General features: G+C 31.5%; 1 protein-coding gene across 1 annotated transcript in view; it reads left to right on the top strand.

Annotated features, from left to right (window-relative positions):
* Positions 1-692: 692 nt before the first annotated feature.
* The window catches only part of osp (myosin phosphatase Rho interacting protein outspread), an 89,860-nt gene continuing 68,989 nt past the window's right edge, over positions 693-21,563 (top strand). The window contains exons 1-2 of the mRNA XM_080167476.1: positions 693-1,113; positions 12,913-13,003. Of these exons, the coding sequence (XP_080023602.1) occupies positions 926-1,113; positions 12,913-13,003 (279 nt within the window). The 5' untranslated portion in view covers positions 693-925. The remainder of the gene's footprint in view (positions 1,114-12,912; positions 13,004-21,563) is intronic.

Below are 21,563 nucleotides of genomic sequence, written 5' to 3'. Positions count from 1 at the left end.
TTTTCTAAAATTACCTCTTGGGGTAAAGCCCCTATAGGATAGGGGCGAAGCCGCTAGTAATAACAATAATATATATAAAACATCCAAATACAATGTTTAAAATGAAAATAGTTTAATATCTTAAAGTTGTTATTAGTTGAAGAAAAGTAATGATAATTTTGTGATGGTTCTTATATTCTGACCACAGGGCTACCATAAAACCACTTTCACTGTATTATGTGCATGTGTATGTAAGCGCGTATCTGTGTGCGTGTCTGTGCGCGTATTTGTGTGCATGTGTGTTTAAATACATTTGTGAATGTGCATGTTAGTGTGTGTGTGTGTGTGTGTGCGCGCGTAAATGTTATGTTTATTTGCTTGGTAAGTTGGTAAATGTTCGTTCTCTATATGTTGTATGCCTGTGTAAAGGGCCTGCCTGTGATTATTCAGGGATTAATCTTCCTCCCAATCTTCCCAATTTATTCCAAACAATATCAAATCAAGTTTTTGTTTATTTCAAAATCTTATTTCTACAGAAAAAATATTTAAAAATAAAAAAAAAACAGCCCTGGCTAATTGTAAGTTCGTTCCAATGTAGTATTTGTTTGAGTGTATGCACTTGTGTTTGTGTGTGTGTGTGTGCGTCTGTGTTAGTCAGTGCGTACGGCCGTGTTTGTGTGTGTGTGTGTGCATGCGCTAAGGTTTTTCAGCTCAGTAGTAGTAGGGAGATATGCGAGACATGAGCGGAGCCCTGTCACGCTCCCCGGCACACTGTGCCTACAACACAGCCCTGCAGGGGCCACTGTGAACATACTGTGTTATATTTATATTTTGTGATTTATAATTGTATATTTAAAAGTGTTAAAAGTCGACAAGACCGTATGACTGTGTTTTATGTGTAAATATAAGGAGTAAACATCTTGTGACATATAAAAAAAAGTTAAAAATGTCAAATCAAGACTGTCGCAAGTTCTCACCGAACATATTCAATAAAAGCAAATGTTCCAACTGTTTCCGGCTGAAGGAGGACCACTCCGCCTCGGCCATAGAGCTGAACAAGGCCAGCAGGAAGATATCCAAGTGTGGATATCTGTTTGTGGCCCCTGATTGGGATTTCTCTAATCCTATCAACAGGTAAAATGTGAACTTATATTGGGCACTGGAGTTGTATATGTATAGTAACACACACACACTCACACACAGAACTCATAGATAGAAGACTTGCACTTAAAATTACAGGGCTTGTATTTCTTTTTTAAATGATCAAACATGTTTTTCAATAAATAAGATAAACTTAAAATTTATAAGTTTTTTGATAACCCTATTTTTAATTTGAATAAAAAAAATATACAACCCTGTATCTGGACCAAATTGATGGTCAGTGTTGAGTATCTATCTATTTATTGCTCCCAACCATCCCTCAGTATATACCTCTCTTGATGGGTGAGCATTCAATTCCGCGCATTTATGCATAATCCAGTCATCAGAACCGCATAATAAATGCCAAATTTCGTGTAGTTATCATATAAATTATTTGGATCATGGAAAGAAAACGAAGAAGTGGGTTTCGTCGTATTTCCACAGTAGCTTTCCCCATATTTCAAGCCCCTGCTTGGGGCTCTAACCCTGCAGGGCCAATTTCATAACCCTATAGGCAATCACGAATATTTACCTAATCTAACCTAAAAAATCTATCAAAAGGTACTGTGAAAATACGATGAAATCCACTACTTCGTTTTCTTTCCATGATCCAATTATTTATGTGTTAGTCATGATTACTTTTATTAATTGCCAAATAAGAAAACAAAATAATAATACAACTTTAATTTTAACAAGTCCATATCGATATTATGCTAGTCACTTTAATACTACACAGTCGACAAAATAATGACAGTTTTTGTAAAGATTAAACACACTCTTTTTCTATTATTTATTTTGAAACATTTGTGTTTTTATACGGAATTGAAGGTTCACTCTCACGATAAACCTTTAATTTCCCCCCTCAGGCGAACATTACATTTTTAGCCCTATCTCTCTTTTTTTCTAAATTAATCTAGGCAATGTATATCAATTCTAATCATTTCAAATCTTTATTAATCTTAATTATCGAGATTATTTTTAAAATTTAATATAATAAAAAATAGATATTAGAATAAGAAATCTGACTGTCAAATAGAATTTTACAATTTTTAATAAGTTTTGGAGCTTTAAATTAAAATTTAAATTATATTTTGATTGTTTTTGGCTTATTAAAATTCAAACCACTGACCGAAGAATTATTTCATTTACATTTTGATAATTAATTAAAATGTTGCTTTAGAAAGTTTGTTGGTTATGGTTTTCATATTCTAATTATTTATGAAATTAAGTCGTCACGTAAAGATTATTGTAGATTTTCTTTAGAAATACCTCTGAAATAGATTTATTTACTTATTACTTAGGTTTAATTTTAGGGATTTTTGCCTTCAGATCTAACGAATTTTCATATTCTTGACATGATCGTTAACTTAAATTTACATTGTATATTTATATATATTAGTTTTAAAGGTAAAAATTAAATTTTTTTTCTATTTTTAAGGCATAAAAATTGCCAATAAGTATATTAAATCAAATTCACAAATTTAAGTAGATTTTTTTATTTTTGTAATTGTCAATTAAAGGGAAAGGACAATGAAATATTGATTTACATTTCTTTCTTCTCGCCAATATTTACTGGCTACCAAAATTGACACATACGAATTGACGGAGAAAATTTTTATCTTACATTTTCCTAAATCTTTTAAAATCTGAATAAGTGTCCTTTTTTCTCTATGGAGTAAAAAATATGATAGTTTGCATTTTTAATTCGCACTGACAGAGCGTTAACTGCATTGGTAGGCTTTTTTATACAGAGAAATAATTTTTGAAATACAATTTCTGAAATAAATTTTATTTTGTCAAAAAAAAGATATTTTTTATCCTTTCTTTTACATAGTAAATAACTAAATTAAAATGAGATTTTATGATACTTGGAATAATTGTGTAAACATGCAATTTGATTGTCGACAAATTTTTTTTATTAAAAAATGATAATGACAATTTAATTAAGATTAAAGATTACTACTAGAGATCAATGTCTACCATATACCGATTTTCACATGATAACACTACGTAGGACAAAAATGTGACTATTCTATAAATTTGTAATTATAATTCGACATGATGATTTCTGGTTTGATAAGGCATCAAAGCTACATGTGAGCATTGAATACATTTGATTTGTTATCCTTGAAAACGAAGGAGAAAATTTATTCTTTTTTTGGACAGACACACATTCAGAGCCAAATATTCCCCATAAACATTTTCCCCTTTGGCAATAATTCACGATTTTAAAGCTTTAAACCCATACTCACACATACACACACACACACACTCACACACACACACACACACACACACACACACACACTCACACACACACTGTATTTTTAGACAAGGGATGTCAGGCGTGATTGATGGATTGGCTGCCTCAGTTTTAAAGCCTTCCAGCTTAGCTTCTTGAAAAATATATAATTTTAGACATTTTTGTGTTAACCATTTTATTTGATTATATCATGTCAGTTACTTAAATAAAAAAGGATCAAGGGGACATTTCCATTAAAAGAGTTAAATCAAAAGTTATCTTTTTATCTTTTTTGTCTATTTATTTAGAAATATATTTATGTAATAGAACTTACCAATTAGTTTTAAGAAAAAAAAACATCATTCTTGCACTGGCAAAAGTGATTCGCACTAAATTAAGAATTTCTGCTAATGGATTGATATAAATATGTTTCAACCTCTTTTATAGTATCTAGAATAACTAATAAAATTTTGGATAAAAATAAAACAAAATAGTAAAATAAACAGTTAATGAATGGCTAATTAAGTTTCCACGAATAAAGAAACTTTGTTTACATTTTAAAACAATTAAAATTCTTATCATTGATTTATTTGGTGTGTATTCGCTTCCGCACATCCATATTATAATATTAAATCATAAAAAAACGCCCAAACTGCCTTGTCTCTTTGTTTCACTTTAATAATTTTAAAGTGGGAGGTAGATTGTGCTAAAATTCCATAAAGGTGTGAGTTTTAAGGCTTAAAAACAGTAGTAGAATGATAATATTCACTAAATATGTGTATTCCTTATTGAAAAGAACTTTAGACAAGTTTTTTCTCTTCAAGTTAACATAAATTTTATCGTTATACTACTTTTTTTAAGCCTTAAAACTCACACCTTTGCGGAATTTTAGCACAACCTGCACTGCAACCTGCCTCCCCCATTGTCACTTATTTATTTGCTATTTTGCCATTTTGCGAAAATTAAACACTATTTGAATGCGATGATTTGCGGATTTAAAGGCACATTCATTTATTATGCGGCTGTTTTTGTTAACTTGAATCAATCAATTTATAACATAAACAATTTTATATCATTCATCAGTAATTATTTTGAATGTTATACAATTATATTATAAAAGTATTAAGGTACATAATTAATTAATTTAATAAGCATGAAACATTGTAAGAAATTAATTAATCAAAATAAAAAAAATATCAAAATTACCTCTTCTCTGTGGATTAGAATTATTGACGAAAAAGTTTAGGCTGATTTGTTTAGAATTTAGAATAAAGTCCCCAACGTTTTTAAGCAATTGGACGAGAGTAGTTATTTAGAAATCTTTGGTGTCAAGTATAATTTACATCCAATGTACCCTTCCATCCTGGATATTCTTTATTAGCCCAATGAACTTAATATAAATACCTTATTTGTTAAGTGATTTAAGAAAATATAAATATAAAAATCTTAAAATCAATTGAATAATAATGTCATAAAAATATTTTTTTATCTATAATACAAAGTAGCCTGATGTCTGTCCGTCCGTCTATCTGTCTGTCCGTCCGTAAAGATCTTGGTAACTACTGAACCAATTGGATTCAACTCTTCAGGGAATATACCTACTGTTACTGTGGTGGTTTTAGGCTATTTTCTTTGGGCGTAGGACACCCCCAACCCCCCAAAAATAACCCCTCCCCCAAATTTTTAGGCAGTTAATTTAAAATGTGGTGGTGGCAGCACCAGAGGCACTTAATTTTTTGTTTTTTTTTAAATTACTTCTTGTGGCAAAGCCTCTATAGGCCATGGCGAAGTTCTAGTTTGTCATATCTGAGCTAATATTTATATTACTTTCCTACCTTTGTAATTCCAATTACTTAAAATTTCTTAACAGTAGGGAGAAAATATTACCGTTCAATCGTGAAAGTAATTTTGTAGATAACAGATTGGCTTGTTAGTTTTTTTATAAGCCCCCCCAGTTAATGGTCAATTTAGCACGAATAATCTTTATTGCTTTTCTACATGTTAGTTAAGTGTTTATTGTGTACATGTATGTGTTTTTTTTAAAGCGAAGCTTTTCTATAATTAGGGTCGGTCCGTACGTACGTCCGTCCGTCCGTAAAGGATAGCTTTTTTTTGTTACTTTAGACATGTTAGAATTGTCCTATCGATTTAAAACATTTCATGATGATTCCTGTGGTAGTTAGGTACGAGTTAGAAGCAACTCTACCAGATAGTCCATTTTAAACATGTTGCTTTTTAACTTTTTAACAACAAATTTTTATGTAATGAAATTATCCTATTGGTCTGATTTTTGGAATACTGATTCCTAGGACAACAAAATACATTGTTATAAGCGAAGCATCTCTATAATCAAGTCATCAAAATGTAAGTATGTCCTAAAACAATATCTTTTATTTAAGCAGTTTTTCAACAGATCTACTCATAATTTTGTTTCGTTCGACTTTAATACATTTATATTCTGATTATTCAGTTCTGACACTCTACTCAAGTGTTAATGTTCATTTGTCCTTACGTTTCAGAGCTTCGTTTTTATGGATGTTGTCATCCTTGATTAGTAGCGTAGCTACTTTCAAATTTGATGTATTTTTGTACAACTAATGCAGACTGAAAACATCAAAAATTAAGTTTATTTTAGGGATCAAATTGATGTACAACTTCAATTATGATACACAAAATTATCCCTTCTGTAGATCAAATTAGTGGTTGAAACGTTTAAACACTCAACTTAATTAACCAACCAATCAAAATTCACTAACGTCCCTAAAGAAGTTGTTAAGCCAATGAATAGAAAACGATATTATAGGACTTTGGGGACTAGTGTAATAAACAGCCCATTGTCCCCTCTCTTTCTGATTATTGCTGCACCACTTATGAATATAATTGTTATTGTTAATGTTATTCTTAGTAATAATTAAGTAGGTGTGTGTGTTTGTGTGTGTGTGTGTGTGTGTGTGTGTGTGTGTGTTTGTGTGTGTGTGAGTGTGTGTGTGTGTGTGTGTGTGTGTGTGTGTATGTGTGTGTGTGTATGTGTGTGTGTGTATGTGTGTGTGTGTATGTGTAACACAATGGAAGTTAAGTGCAATTTGTTAATTTTGTCATTTGCTTGAAAGTTGAATGGAAGAAAAGTTGGAAGGATGATTATATTACTCCTCTCTTGAAATTATAATCAAAGATTACTTTTTTCTCCTGGTCTATTTTGTTATTATTACTTTTTCATCAGGATGGAAGGGGACATTAGACTGGTACCGACGTGACGTAATAAAATGAGGGAGATTAGAGGAGAAGTGGGAAAGAAACCCCCTAAAATAGAGATGGATAATCCCTCATTTTTATAACGTCACATGGCTCATTTTTAAACCACGTTATCTTATTCGTTAGCAAAAAAACTTTGGGAATTTTATTGATTTTTGATATGTTGATTTCAAAAGTGTCAAAATTTTAACCAATAATTTGATACACAGAAGGGGTATTTTTGTTTAAAATTGGAAAAAATGGAGATTTCCTGTAATTTTATTTAAAAATTTTCAAATAAAATAACTTTTTTGTTGTTGTTGTATTTTTAGTAATTTTGGTTTCTTTAAGTAACAAGGGTCTATCATGAAATCTATGTAAAAAAGGGAACTTTGTAAAAGTGTCTGACTCAGATTATGACGTCAAAAAAATTAACTAATAAAAGGCCAGTATACACTGTATTTGACCAATGGTAATATTTATAGTGGCCTCTCATTAGTTAATTTTTTTGACGTCATAATCTGAGCCAGACACTTTTACTAGGTTCTAAAAATGGTCATCTTTTAAAGCGAGAGAGGGGACAATGGACTGTTTATTATACTAGTCCCCAAAGTTTTATATTTACGTTTTCTTATTTGTTGGCTTAACAGTTTTGGGGACTTTTTATGAATTTTGATTGGTTGATTTATTAAGTTTAGTGTCTAAACACTACTTGTATATTCTACAGAAGGGGTAAATTTGTGTATAAGCCTAGAGGACGTACATCAATTTATCGGCCATTGTCTAATCTCTTTAGATTCTTGTATAGGACATCTATTATGAAAAGTGTCATGTTTTCACCCGCCCAACTGATTAAAGTGAGTTTATTATCCTTGTACAAGGTCAACAGGCTGTAGAGGCAACTTTAACAAAACATTTATGTTTTTTTTTATTGTAGAAAATAACAAAATTATAACTTGTACACACACACACACACACTCACACACACACTCACACACACATGCATTGTTTCTAGGGCTCAGCAGCCGTGTTAAGGCCCCATATAAATCGCAGGAAAATTGATGTTTTATTAGCTGGATGTCAAAGTTGCTTCTTAAATGGCAACCAGTTAATTAAAAAGTTTTTTTTTGCGGCTTTCTTGTGACTGCCAAGTCCTAATATTTTTTTCTAGATATTTCTTGAATTTCTACAATTATTTTTTTGTATTGAATTAAATTTAAAACGTTTGACAAAAACTAAGTTTTAACGATTTAATTTAATTTTGACTTTGAACAAGTTATAATAGCACATGAAATTCACAGTAGGATGCGCGAAGCGCGTTGAAAATTTAAAAGCTCCCTTCAGCAAAATAATGCAAGTAGTAGGGATTTTTACAACACCCTGTACGCTTCTGCTTTAGAAAATTATCTTTCTTTATCATTTAATATTTTTAAAAATATTTTAGAACGTTTTCCCAACATTGTATGTTGTTATTCTTGTTTTTTTTGACAATCAATTTTACTAAAATTTTGCAAATTTTAATTCTTTGCAATGCATCGCAATTATTAAAATTTGATAAATCCTTTATATTTCAGAAAATCATTGATGTTTAAAAATATAAAATCTTAATAATCTTAGCAAACCATTATAAGAAAAATTACACAATTTTAATGTATTATTTCATAAGAATAGAACGATTCTGTCATAGGTCTATTTTGATAATCTGGATGCATAGACTATCTTATTCATAGAAAAGCTTCAATTTTAAAAAACATAAATAGACGAAAAAAGATTTAGTAATGCAGTGAACTAAGTAAAGGCCATGTGACTAGATTGAGAATATTGCAGCCCATCCCTTTTCAATTTAGAATTTGGATAACTGTCTTCTTGCTAAATCACACTGTAAATGTGCTAAATCATTCTGATTCAATGAAAAGATTACATCCAACCCCCTTGCTTGCTGGGTTGTGTAATGTTTTTAAGTACTTAAAATGCGAATTTCTTGTGGACTGTACACATTTTCTAAAATGCATTAGAGCTTAAAATAACAAGGTCAATTATTTACATGAGTAGCACAGAAAAAAGGAGTATTTTTATTTTTGACAGGTGTAAAGTCAATACATAAATAATCAAAATACAAATTGTAAATTATCTTTGAAAGAATATATTGTAGAAAAATTTAATATGAAGCCGTCTATTTTGATTGGTTGGTTTAGCTTTGGCTTTAAATTGTCAAGAATAGAATAGTGCTTGTTTGGTTGCGAATATTGTCATACTAACGGCTGCTGCTTCGGGCCAAATTGTTCAGGCAGCAGCTGTAGTAACTGCGGCCATTTTCTGGCCCATTTTTTAACCACTTTTAAGTTATCTTTATTTCATGTAATGATAAACGAATAAAGGAAAAAGTCTATTGCATTACATTGATGAAAGAGCCAAAAAAAAGAAGGGGTTAAGAAATTGATATTGTTCTAACTTGACCACTACCATATTGCTTAATCCTACTTGAAAATTGAGAAATTAAAGAAGTCTATGAAGAAAAAAAACTAGTTCTCTTTCTGTGTGCAATCCATTGTTTTGAATTTGGATGTGCATTCGTTTCAACACAATCCTTTTTTCATTATATAATCATTATATGAATAAGCATTAAAAAGTTTACATATAACGACTAATTCCACATTAAAAAAAACCAATTATTAGTAATTCATAAAAAGACTGATAAACAATATTTCGAATGTATTTACAATAAGTTAAATAATATGTCATTATTGTAAGATCAGTTAAATGTAAGGAAATCATATTTTGTTAAAATCAGCTATAGTCATTTTTTGCAACTGTAAGACTTGTCGGACGAATTCAAGTACATGCCTAAGGTATTGAGTAGGATCTCTACTATCAAAACTATGTTAAAGCAGTAAAAGCCTAATTTGCGATAACATAAAAAGGTTTATTTGCGGCAATGCACGCACTCCTTGAATTTGTTGTGTTGTGTCAAGTTGAATGAAGACAATAGCGGGGCCTTACGCCGGGGGCAAACAATAAAGAACTAAGAAATTTTCCTGCTAAATCATTTTCACTTTTCAGGGACCCAGTATTAACCCTCTCTATTGCTATGTATTTCATGTTTGCTTTTAAAAAAAAATGAGAATATTAAAAATTTTAAGATTAGTACATTCGCTGCTATGTCAGGCATGTAACAACGCTTAAACTTAGTCCACATAAAGCAAAATGATACCCAACAATGCGAAGTCACTCGACCCAGACAAAAGTTGTGCAATAAAATTCTTTTTTACTTTTATAAAAGCAAGGTACAAAGTATATTTGTAAATTTGCAGACTATTGCAAAATTTTAAAATTATGATAATACTAGATATTACAAGGTACAGGGATATACAAAAGTATGCCTTTGGTAGCTTGACGAAATTAGGGAAAAGAATAATCCCATTGCAATATTCTCCACTAGCGGCTACGCCCCTAGAGGCCTCCAGGGACACTTACAATTGTTTCTTTTCCATATTTTTTAAAATCAGCTAATTACCAAAAATATTTTTTCGCAAATAGATGGTGTTAGTAATGTTTTTAGCTAATTGCAAAACATATCCAAAGGGCGGCATTTTTTAATTTTTGAAAATTGTTGTCAATTTTTCTGGGAAGGGTGGTGGTACCCTCACCCAAAATAGTTATAAACCTTACCCGGGACCTATGAGAAGTTGCCCTGTTAAGGAGAACCAGATTGATTTAGCGATTTGCGAGTACAGACAGTCAAACAGACACACATCCTGTTACTTTATTATAAGGATTTTCCTTAAACGCTTTAATACAGAATGCATGTGAGATTACAAATTTATGAAAATATCATGTTTTTTTTATGTTGTTATTAAGAAACCTTAAAAATGTATTTGATATTATAAATAAACAAATAAACAAATATAAATATTATGAATATTGATAGGTAAACACTTCATGTCATGTAAAGATATTAATTAACATTGTTTATGCTTTTTTGGAGCGCAGATACTCTTTAATTAAAGTGTGTTTTTACGCCCCCCTTACATATTCTTCTATTGCATATGAAATGCTAAGTTAAAAAAATCTAAGTAACAAATAGCTGTAATTATTTCTGCTTGTGTTATTTTTTAAAGTTTACATTTACTGAATATGTGGACATTTTTTAACATGATCAATTTAACAAGTATACTATTTTTATCTGCATTTATTGTTGATACTGCGCTACTAATGGATATAATTGTCTTTGTTCAGCAATAATAAATGTAAATTTCTGCTAACTTGTGCTAAAAATCCATTATTTATGACATTTAATGCTTTTTATTGTACAATATAACATTTTCCAAATAAATGATGTGACCCTGAAACTAGAAAATGTATAGAAAAAATCCTTTGATATGACACAGCCACCCACTGTACTGCCGCAACTACCGCCACCCTGCCAAGTCATTCCTCCTCCTTTTTATTCCTCCCTTTTTTCTGCTTTGCTATTTCTTTTTTTAAATGCGAAAATTTTCTGCACAAAGTGTAGGTTTATCAGTAGTGTATAGCTCTGGTCTTTTACTAAATCAAATGAAATTAACTAGCGTTGTCTTGTATGAAGGATTCCTATAATAATTAGGTACAATAAGAAATAGTTAGATTATTATAGAATATTGGTTCAGAATTCTAAATGCTACAAATAATAACAAAACAACTTTAAATATTCCGAAGGGATCTTAAGATCGATGTACAACCCTCCAATGATGATATACAAATAAACCCTATAAGTGGATGACACGCATGGAAGGTCAGCTTAATGAACCAACCAATCAAAATTCAATAAAAATCCCCAAAGTTGTTAAGCCGATGAACAAGAAAACGTTATCATAAAACTTTGGGGACTAGTGTAATAAACATTCAAATGTCTCCTCCCTCTCTTGATGTTCCAACTGTCTGATTTATTAAGCTTTGCTTTTATAGATGTTGTCATTCTTGTTATTTTTCTTCGTGTAATGTGTATGAGAAGAAAAAAAGAGATTTGTCATTTGTCAAGGTTTTGTATGAACAATAAAGTTAACAAAAATAGAGGGAGGGTTCCGGTAAAAAAATGTTTACTCCCTGAACAATGTCCCGACGCTTTTTATAGTGCCTACAAAAAATGACGCCATACTGGCCTAGCATTGGTCAATGAAAATGTGTACTGGACTGCCATTGGTAATTTAATCGGTGTATTGGCCTATCATTTGTCAATTGCATTGTATGACGTCATTTTTTTATAGGCACTGTAAAGAGCTTCTAAATTCTTGTCCATTATCCATATATTTACTACCTTAAGAAATTATTCTCATCTTCATAAGGCTACAGCTTCTATAGGTTGCTCTCCTAGTGTGCATCTATTCTTTACATCTATTGTATGGAAAGGACGTCTTTGAAGAGAATGCAAAAATTGTCATCTGTTTAGTTTATGTATATTGTATACCACTAATACTAACGCCCAGCCCTTCCCATCATTTTTTATATACACACTTTTTTTACTTTAAATGCTTTAAAGCTCCTCTAAAAATAACATTTTCTGATTTTTATCTAAACTTTTTATGCTTTATAAGATTTAAGATTCTGTAAGTAGCTTGATTTAATTTTTAGGGTTATTTTTTTAATTTATGCCTAAAAACAAAGTAACAGGAAGACTATCATTTTTCTTGCTCCTAAAATCTCCTAAACAACGAGTTTAAATTGGATAAACTTTCCAGAAAACATTCAATTGATATTTTTTATTTTTGTTTGTATTTGGCAATGTATTATCACTTTCTTGTTATTTTCACCATTTCTTTTTACAAGGTGTGTGTGTTTGTGTGTGTATGTGCGTATGTGTGTGTGTGTGTGTGTGTGTGTATGTTTGTGCCTGCGCTTGAATTTAAACCATTCATAAAAGTTTTTTATATAGTATTTATTCATTTATTTTAACTTTTTCTTTTTCTATATTCGATCATTCTGTAAAGGATATTATTACATTTTTGGCATGTCACATAATTATGAAAAGGTTTGTTTTTAAGACAGCGATTAACGAGATCTTTTAGTTTATACAGACAGACAGACTTTTACTATAGAACAGCAGTGGACTGGGTTTTGACAGCTTTCTTAAATTAAAATCGATTGGGGGTGGGGGATGTAATACAAACAACTTGAGGGGTGTTTTTTGTCAATACAACCCCCCAGAAGTCTAACCTCTACATAATAAACATACTCAAAGGTAAAAAAGGCGTCCTGCTTTGTAATTAGCTGTACGTTTAAAGACAGAGAAACAATCATCCAGCTACTTTCATATTAATATTCTAAAATATTATTTTCTATTTTAGGACCAAAAGATGGCAACGTCGCTGGTTTGTACTGTATGATGATGGTGAATTAACCTACAGTGTTGACGATCATCCGGAAACTATACCACAGGTAAACTAATGCTACTAAGACCAACAGGGATTGGATTGACCTTCTGCCTATGATTGATGGAAGAAAGTGGTGTATTATAATTTAAGTTACACTGGACATGTTTCTTTCCCACGTCTATTTTTTACTTTTGAAGGTTTTAAAAGATTAATTTTTGATAAAAATTTACTTGAAAAACGTAATAGGGGCATTTGCACATGACAAAACATAGTTACCAAATTATAATTTATAAGAAATCTCTTTATTTATCTAGTCCGGAGCCGGAGCCGTTTTTTAATACTTTAATATCTTAATTAATGTATGGAAATTAATGAAATGCTCAGAAAACGAATATGGCATATCAATATATACTTTATGCAACAAGGACATTTATGTCCACAAGTGGTATAACAACAGCAAGCAAAGAATATTTCTGACAACAAAAAGCATTAGAGTAAAACACTAGAGGGCAAATGGGTTAAATAACTGTTTGTCCCCATCCTAAGGACCTTGTGCCGACTCTCAATTGGGTCTCTGAAAATCAACCAATAGTGTCGGAAAAATTAACACTGCCTAGTAGCACAAAATAATTTGCAACAAACGAAAAAGATCATTGAAAAAGTGGAGGGGGGAGGGGGGTGGGAGGTAGTAAAATGTAAATTTTTAAATACTTTTTATTGAAAGGCTCATTTGATTTCATACTTTTTATGTTTAAATATCTTTCGATTATCATTCCAGAAAAGGACGGACAGACCCTAATTATATAGTAGCTTTGCTACATAAAAATGAAATGTTGAGTTGCACTGCAGATGCAGAATAATATTCTACGCACAAAAATGCGTCAACTTTTTAAATATTTCTATGTATTTAGTATTCAGTATTTTTCCTCCTTTCAAATGTTCAATTTTTGCTAAATTTGAATCCATAAAAAGTTAACTTTTAAAATGAAATTTTTAGTAGAGAAGCTTCTCAACTAGTTTAAGGGTTGACAGATGGTTTATGAAAGGAGGGATGAGACATTGGCCAGTTTATTACACTAGTCCCCATAGTTTTATAATAACGCTTTCTTATTCGTTGGATTAACAACTTTGGTGACTTTTTACTGAATTTTTTTTGATTGTTCATTAAATAACAGTCCAAACGTTTCAATCTTGTAATGGGTAATTTTGTATATCATCATTGGGGAAGTACAGTTTCGTACAAGTTTGTACTTGTTTTAAATTTTCCCTGTTAAAAGCATGTCCAGTCCAGAATTAATATTTCCTGGTTATTGAAAATGAAAAGTAGAGCCGCCTCTGCTATTAATAAATTAAGCATATTGAGTGCATATTTGATTGTTGCAGTGTACAATGCTTTGATGTAGTACATAAATGTAAATATGTTGGTACAATTTACTTGCCCTGTACCTTTAAAAAAATTTCGTATTTAATTCAATTTATAGAGTGATCAACACAGTTTATTAAAAAGTCCAATACACGGTGTTTTATTGTTATTAACAAATCTGCATAAATAAAAAGATATGATGTTTAGATGAATAAAAAATATGTGCCGATTGTTGAACATTAAGATGCATTTTTTTACCAGTGGGGGTGGGCAGGTCCATTATAATATACCGCCCCTTCCTTATGTTATTAAATAACTAGAATAATTAATAGTGTGTGGGGGGGGGGGAGGTGGGGTTGGATTGTTTTTTTTTCTTTATTCCTAGCCCATTAGAGATTAGAGTAAAACACTAGAGGGAGAAATGGTTAAATAACTGTATCTCCTCATCGCATCAACCTTGTGCAACCTTTCTGTTGGGTCATTGAAAATCAATCAATGGTGTCGCTGATATTAATACAGCCAAATAGCAGAAAATAATTTAGAAACAGACGAAAGAGGTCTTTGAAAAAGGAAGGGAGGTAGTTGTCTGTATATACATCTATATTATAGATCTGTTCCTTCGGGCCTCTAACTAGCTTTTTGAAACCCAACTTATTTTTAAAAAGGAATGGGTGCTCGACTAGGCACTTTGAGGGAAACAAGACACTTAAAATTAAAAAATGTATTGGGCATGGCTAATTCATATGTACTGCAGTAAGTTTTTACGCCATGGTTGCAGATAATTTTATCAACATCCATGTCAAACTTATGCTCTGTTATTATATCAACACAAGGATATAACAATAATGAAATTACCATTCTATCCTTTTATATAAAGTAGTAAGCTATTTTTGGTCTGTAGCTTAAGATCCCAATAACTACTGAACCGATTGAGGTTTGTTTTTTAAACAAGATTATCACATTTCCATTGATGGTTTGAGGCTATTTTTTGAGATTTAAGCTTTTGAACGTTTTTAAGCTTTTTCTAGCCTTTCTTTGCTCCCAAGAATACAGAGCCTCTAAATTCTAAGGGCGTAGCCGCTAGTGGTAGATATAGGAATAGAGTAGTATTTGTCAACTCAAATATCTCAATATTGTGTTAGACCATGTCAGCCACTTTTTATAATTTTTATATGGTGTCGACACAAGTTATTAATAATGAACCAAATGCCTCCTGGTTTGATATGGATGTCTCCGTGTAATATTGAGCACAAATATAGATATCCAATTATAGTGCATTGAACCCAGTAATAAAGGGATAAGACGATGAATAATAAATTTATCTTTCAGCCAATTAAAAAAAAGACAATTTTGACATTTGGTAGATTTGATTTATTAGACGTAAGGTTACAAAATGTCATTTTCTCAACGGATCTATAGTTTAAATGTATACACAGAAAACTACCTCCTTTTCTTTTTTCAAAGACATTTTTCGTCTGCTTCTAAATTATTTTCTGCTACTTGGCTGTGTTAATATAAGCGACAGCATTGATCGATTTTCAATGACCCAATAGAAAGTTTGCACAAGGTTGATGCGATGGGGAGATACAGCTATTTAACCCGTTCTTCCTCTAGTGTTTTATTCTAATATTTCCTCCATTTTCCCCAATAATTCAAGTTAAAGTTTATTTTATCGTCCAGCGTTCTTTCCCTCCCTGATAGAGTCAAACTTTTCAAATTTAGACAAATTTGGCCAAGAAAATATGTTTGGTGCGTGTGTGTGTGTGAGTTTGTTTGTGTGTATGTGTTTGTTTGTGTGTGTGTGTGTGTGTGTGTGTGTGTGTATGTGTGTAGGTTTTGAATCCACCCACATTCTGTGTTGCATTTGATAGCGAGTGGAAGAGAAGCTACAAGTCAAACATTTACATTTGAGTTTCTCCAATGTTTATACATATAATGCCAATTATGTTTATTATTAGCGCAGCAACAACTAACACCATTTTGAGGAGAAATCAAGAATTTCCCTTCACACTGCTCTGAATCTGCTTTTACCCTGTGGAATCAAAACTGTTTTGAGAACATTGTGTTCACAGAAACGAAAATAAAAACTATTTTATTTTTGCAACCATTTGTAAAAAATGATCTATTTTGTTTTAAAGTAGAAATAGTTTTTTTAGCGGTATTTCAATAAATCACTAATATGAAAAATTTATTAGATAGGTACATAAATTATAGAATGTTTTTTTCTTCATAATTTTATTAATATGTTGACCATAGTTATTAATTAGTCGTTCGGACTTTTGGATAAGTTCTACTTGTAGGGTAGCTGCGGTGCTAACTAACACATACGCGTCTTCATTCTATATTTGTATTAGCTAGCATGTAATTTCTGCTTTCAAATGAAATTTCAAAAGTGTGCACTCACTTTCGCATGTGTATTATGAAAATCATACCTAAGAACCACACAGTATAACAATTGCATAAACTACAGAATCGGCTTACAATTCATATAAACTAATGAAGTCATACAATACAAATGACCAATGATAAGCCAGTATATATATTTTACTATTGAACAATTAAAAAATATACTGGCCTATAATTGGTCATTTGTATTGTATGATGTCATTATTTTATAGGCACTATAAGCTGCTTCCAAACTAGACCAACGTAATTGCTTAACTCTGTCATTTCTCTGAATCATTTGCCATTGTGAGAAATTTTACCATTGTTCAATTAAAAAGTATACTGGCCTATCATTGGTCTTTGTCATAAAACACTGCGTCGGATGGGAGAAACACTTGTGGCTGTGTTAATCTGCGGAATTGTGGACACACCAATTTCAATATGCCTTCACTTTGTAATGGCCTAGAGCTGGGAAAGCGATGGTTTTCCGAGGGAGGGGGTGGGAATGAGTCTTTGAGGGTGGGAGGGTTGGTAATTTTAACATCTGGAGAACATTTTTCGGTAGAATCCCTCGAATGAAAAGCGGACCACTCATATTTTCCACAACAGATCTATAGAATAGATTTATGTATATACAGATAACTACCTCCCTTCATTTTTCAAAACTTCTTTAGTCTGCTTCTAAATTATTTTCTGCTACTTGGCTGCGTTAATATAAGCGACACCATTGGTTGATTTTCAATGACCCAATAGAAAGGTAGCACTAGGTTGATGCGATGGGAGATACAGTTATTTAACCCTTTCTCCCTCTAGTGTTTTACTCTAATTTTCCCTCTCCTTATATAAAAGTAAAACTGTAAATCCTATTCTTGTAAGACTCTCCATTACCACATTTAACCATTTCAAATAAGGGGGGAGGTGTAAGCAGGGTCCACAAGGCCTTTCAAGGGATATTACCAATTTTTCTTCTACCCACCCACACATTTACAAACACACAACATTATTTTAAACAATTTTAATAATCAACAAAATATGGCAGTGCTCCACACAATTTTCTATTATACCCCAAAATATATTCTTGATATCTTGAAAAGAGTGGGTTTAGACGTCTTTTTAGAACAATGGACAGTTCTCATTATTTGAAAAAAGGTATTTAACCAGTTTTACCACTTTAAACGGGATTCCTAAGGTCGGTTGAGTTTAGATTATTAAAATTAAATGTCTTCATCATGTTTTTTAAAGTTAAAATAACAAAGTTTTAAAGGCATAAATTACATGAACATGTTTTAAATCTTCATAATACAAAGAAATAATTTGGATATTCGACATAATTTAAATTGAATTCTAAAAATGCTTATATTCTTATAAAGATATTAAGTTTCAACTGAAATAGACAAACAATATTTATGGAACTAACCCCTTAAACCAATTTTAATTACTGATTAATCTGTCTGTAAAATTTATTCAAGATAATCCAAAGAATTTGACTATAATGACAGAAAAGTTTGAAAAGAAAGAACTTTTCCAAATTGTGTAAAGTTAAGTCAGAAATCCGCATACAAGTTCAATTCCAACATTTTTCAAAATTTCCACAAATATATTCAATTAGATTTTGAATTGCCAAAAGCTTTGAAGTTTCAGATTCATGTTTGAGATATTAATGAAATTTCAATTTTAGCATAAAAATAGGGTTACTTATTTTTAAAGCAAAGCTGTTCTGCATTTAGAATTAGTCTTTCCATCCGTACGTAACGTATAGAATTTAGGAATGTTAGAGTTGTCCTATCGATTTCAATCTTTGCATGTTAAAGTTTCTTTGGATATTGTCATCCTTGTTTTTACAAATTTTATTATTTTTTTTTGATAGCGCAGCTAATCTACAATTATAAACTACGTTTATTTTGCAGTTTTCTTTAGGCTATAATTGTCTATTTATAGAAATGAATAAATACTAAATTAAAGTTTTGATATCTAAATGTTTTCTGAGATGACAAGCTTTAATTCTGAAAACAAACAAACAAATAAATATTATTTTACATCAAATATTTGTGAATATTTAATCCCAATTTCCTCTTTTAAATATTGTATAATATAGGAAGTGTTTTGTGATGTACATCACTGTAAAAAAAAAAGACGTTCCAACACGTCTCCGAATCCGATTCGTTTCTCCTGTATAATAACCGTTCTATACCGTAATGTAAAACCATTTCTAGTCTAGTTTCATAGAAATTGTCTATGAAAACATCCAAAGAAAAAAAAAGATTTAGTCCTGTATGTTCTAATATTAGTATAAGCTGTTTAACGGTTCCAGGAAAAACGTAGGAGTGACAAACGTCGGAGTGGACAAACGCAGTGTCTAAAATATTAAGTTAATTAAGTATTTTTATACAGGTTAGGTTAAGAGATAATATACAAATAACCCTGCAGGGCTAGGTATTTAAAAACCCTATACGGTGGTTTAAATAGGTTAGGTTTAATGTCCGCTCCGACGTTTGTCACTCCTGCGTAGGTTTGTCGTAGGACCTCTTTATACAAACCTATTCTTTCTAATGGTTATAATTTGGGTGAAACCATGTGAAGGTAGAATTTTTTGTTGACTAATATAAATTAAATCTTAAAACATTTCTAAAATAAGTTCTAATGAACTATATAGTTTCTCTTGGAGGAAAACAAGAACGATACTTTTTAAGAGTGCGTGGTGTTGTATATAAAATATAACCCTATGTCACATACACACGGGGATAGACCAGGGATCTAAATGGATAAGACAATGGCCGATAAACTAATATACATCTCCAATGATAATACCCCTTCTATAGATTACAGTTAGTGGTTAAATGTTTGAGCATTTAACTTAATGAACAAAGAAATAAAAAATTTATGAAAATCCCCAAAGTTGTTAAACCATCGAATAAGAAAAGATCATTATAAAACTTTGGGTACTAGGTAAAATACATCCCAATGTCCCCTCCCTCCCTGGCGACAGGCACTCATTTACATAACTTTTTGGTAAGAAATATTGACATGTTAAGAACCATAAAATTATGCATATGCTCCTGTTAAACTTGGTGGCATTGTATTAACATAGAATTTAAATGGTTTATGTCGACAATTCTATTTCATAAAAGTATTTTTTATTGAAATACTACCGACATGCTGTTATAAAAACTGATATTTATATTAATTTGCTATGGTTGGGTCAGTGAAAAGTGTCATGTGTGACGTAATAAAAATACGTCTAAAAGGGATGGACGAGAGGAGAAGTGGGAATGGAAACCCCTTAAAAAAGGGGATGGATAATAGACGTATTTTTATGACGTTCATACATTACACTTTCCGCGGTCCCCTACGGTTCCTTATTCTATAAAAATTACATTCATGACGTATGTTGATCTAAAAGGAGCACAAAGTTTAGTAGGGGTGTTAGCTTAAGTAAACCTTCCTTTTTCCTTTCCTACATGTAATATGCCTTGCTGTAGGCATATTATTCAAGCCCCACTAGCTCCCCCCTCCCTCCAACACCTTGCCCCTCTGTAATATGTCAGAATAAATGCAGCAGCATAATTTACCCAAGGACAGGGATAGAGCACCTATAGAAGAATTTTGCTGTCTCCAACTTTCACATTATCCTATTTATCAAAGGGGTCTTACTAAGCCTGTCTCTTTTTCTTTCTTTACACCTTCTGGAATTGATGTCACGTGCCTGACATAGCAGAAGTAGATATTATTTCTAACATCTCTCGTACTCTCCAGCATAATGGAATAATTTAGACAAACATAATTTATATTGAGGTGTCTTATCCATGTCTCCGGATTTGAGTGTCATTGATAATGCACAGTGTCACACACGCGGTGTACATTAACAACCGCACATGTTTTTACTTTATCAAATTATCAGATTTGCAGGAATTTAAAGGGATAAGACAATGGCAGATAAATTGATGTACATCCCCAATGATGATACACAAAATTACCCCTGATATAGATTAGAACTAATGGTTGAAACATTTTAACACTCTACTTAATAAATCAACCAATCAAAATTCCCTAAAGTCTCCCAAGTTGTTAAGCCAACGAATAAGATAATGTTAAATAAAACTTTAGGGACTAGTGTAATAAACACCCCATTGTCCCCTCTCTCTCTCTCTCTGCAGATTTGTATATTATTACCACAGCACAAACTTCATAAAAATGAGAAATTATCCATATTTTTTTTGGGTGTTTTCTTTCCCACTTCTCCTCTCATCCCTCATTTTTATGACATCACATGGCTGATTTTTTGAGACATTTTGTAAAGCTTCAAGTTCTTTTTTATTTGGGTCTTTTTGAAATATGAAACACCCAGCGAATATGATTACAGGTGGAAATATATGTACACCCACTCGTGTGTAGTGTATATTTCATACATTATAGTAGCGTACCTACTCTACACTCTCACATTCCGTCCCATAGATTTGTTTAATGGTCTATACTGATTTATTTTTTGTCTTATGGGTTGTTTGATGTTGAAATGTTTAAGACATTTAATCTATAGCTATCTATATGTCATATTAGACGTTATTTCCTTCTTTAATAAAATAATATTCATCAGCAACTTATTATTGCTTTGCTACATTCGAAGACTATTATCCTTGTGTTCACGTATCCATACATTATACAATGCTCATTGCTTATGGGTGGGGTGCTGCCTAGTCCTACCATTTCTTAAAGATAATACACAAATTAATATTTCACTTTTCTTCAAATTTTAATACCCATGTAATTTGACGAAAATGCTTGGCTATGGATTTATTACTTTCTTTCAGTGGCGTCGTTAGGAAGATGTAGATGGTGGTCAACACCCCCTTTAATTTATATTTTTTTAGCCCCTTATAGT

Source organism: Acartia tonsa, chromosome 1, assembly GCF_053477335.1.
Source record: "Acartia tonsa isolate MP-2025a chromosome 1, ASM5347733v1, whole genome shotgun sequence".
Lineage (NCBI taxonomy): Eukaryota > Metazoa > Arthropoda > Copepoda > Calanoida > Acartiidae > Acartia > Acartia tonsa.
Note: the sequence above shows the minus strand (reverse complement) of the source record. Positions and strands in the feature narration are given on the sequence as shown.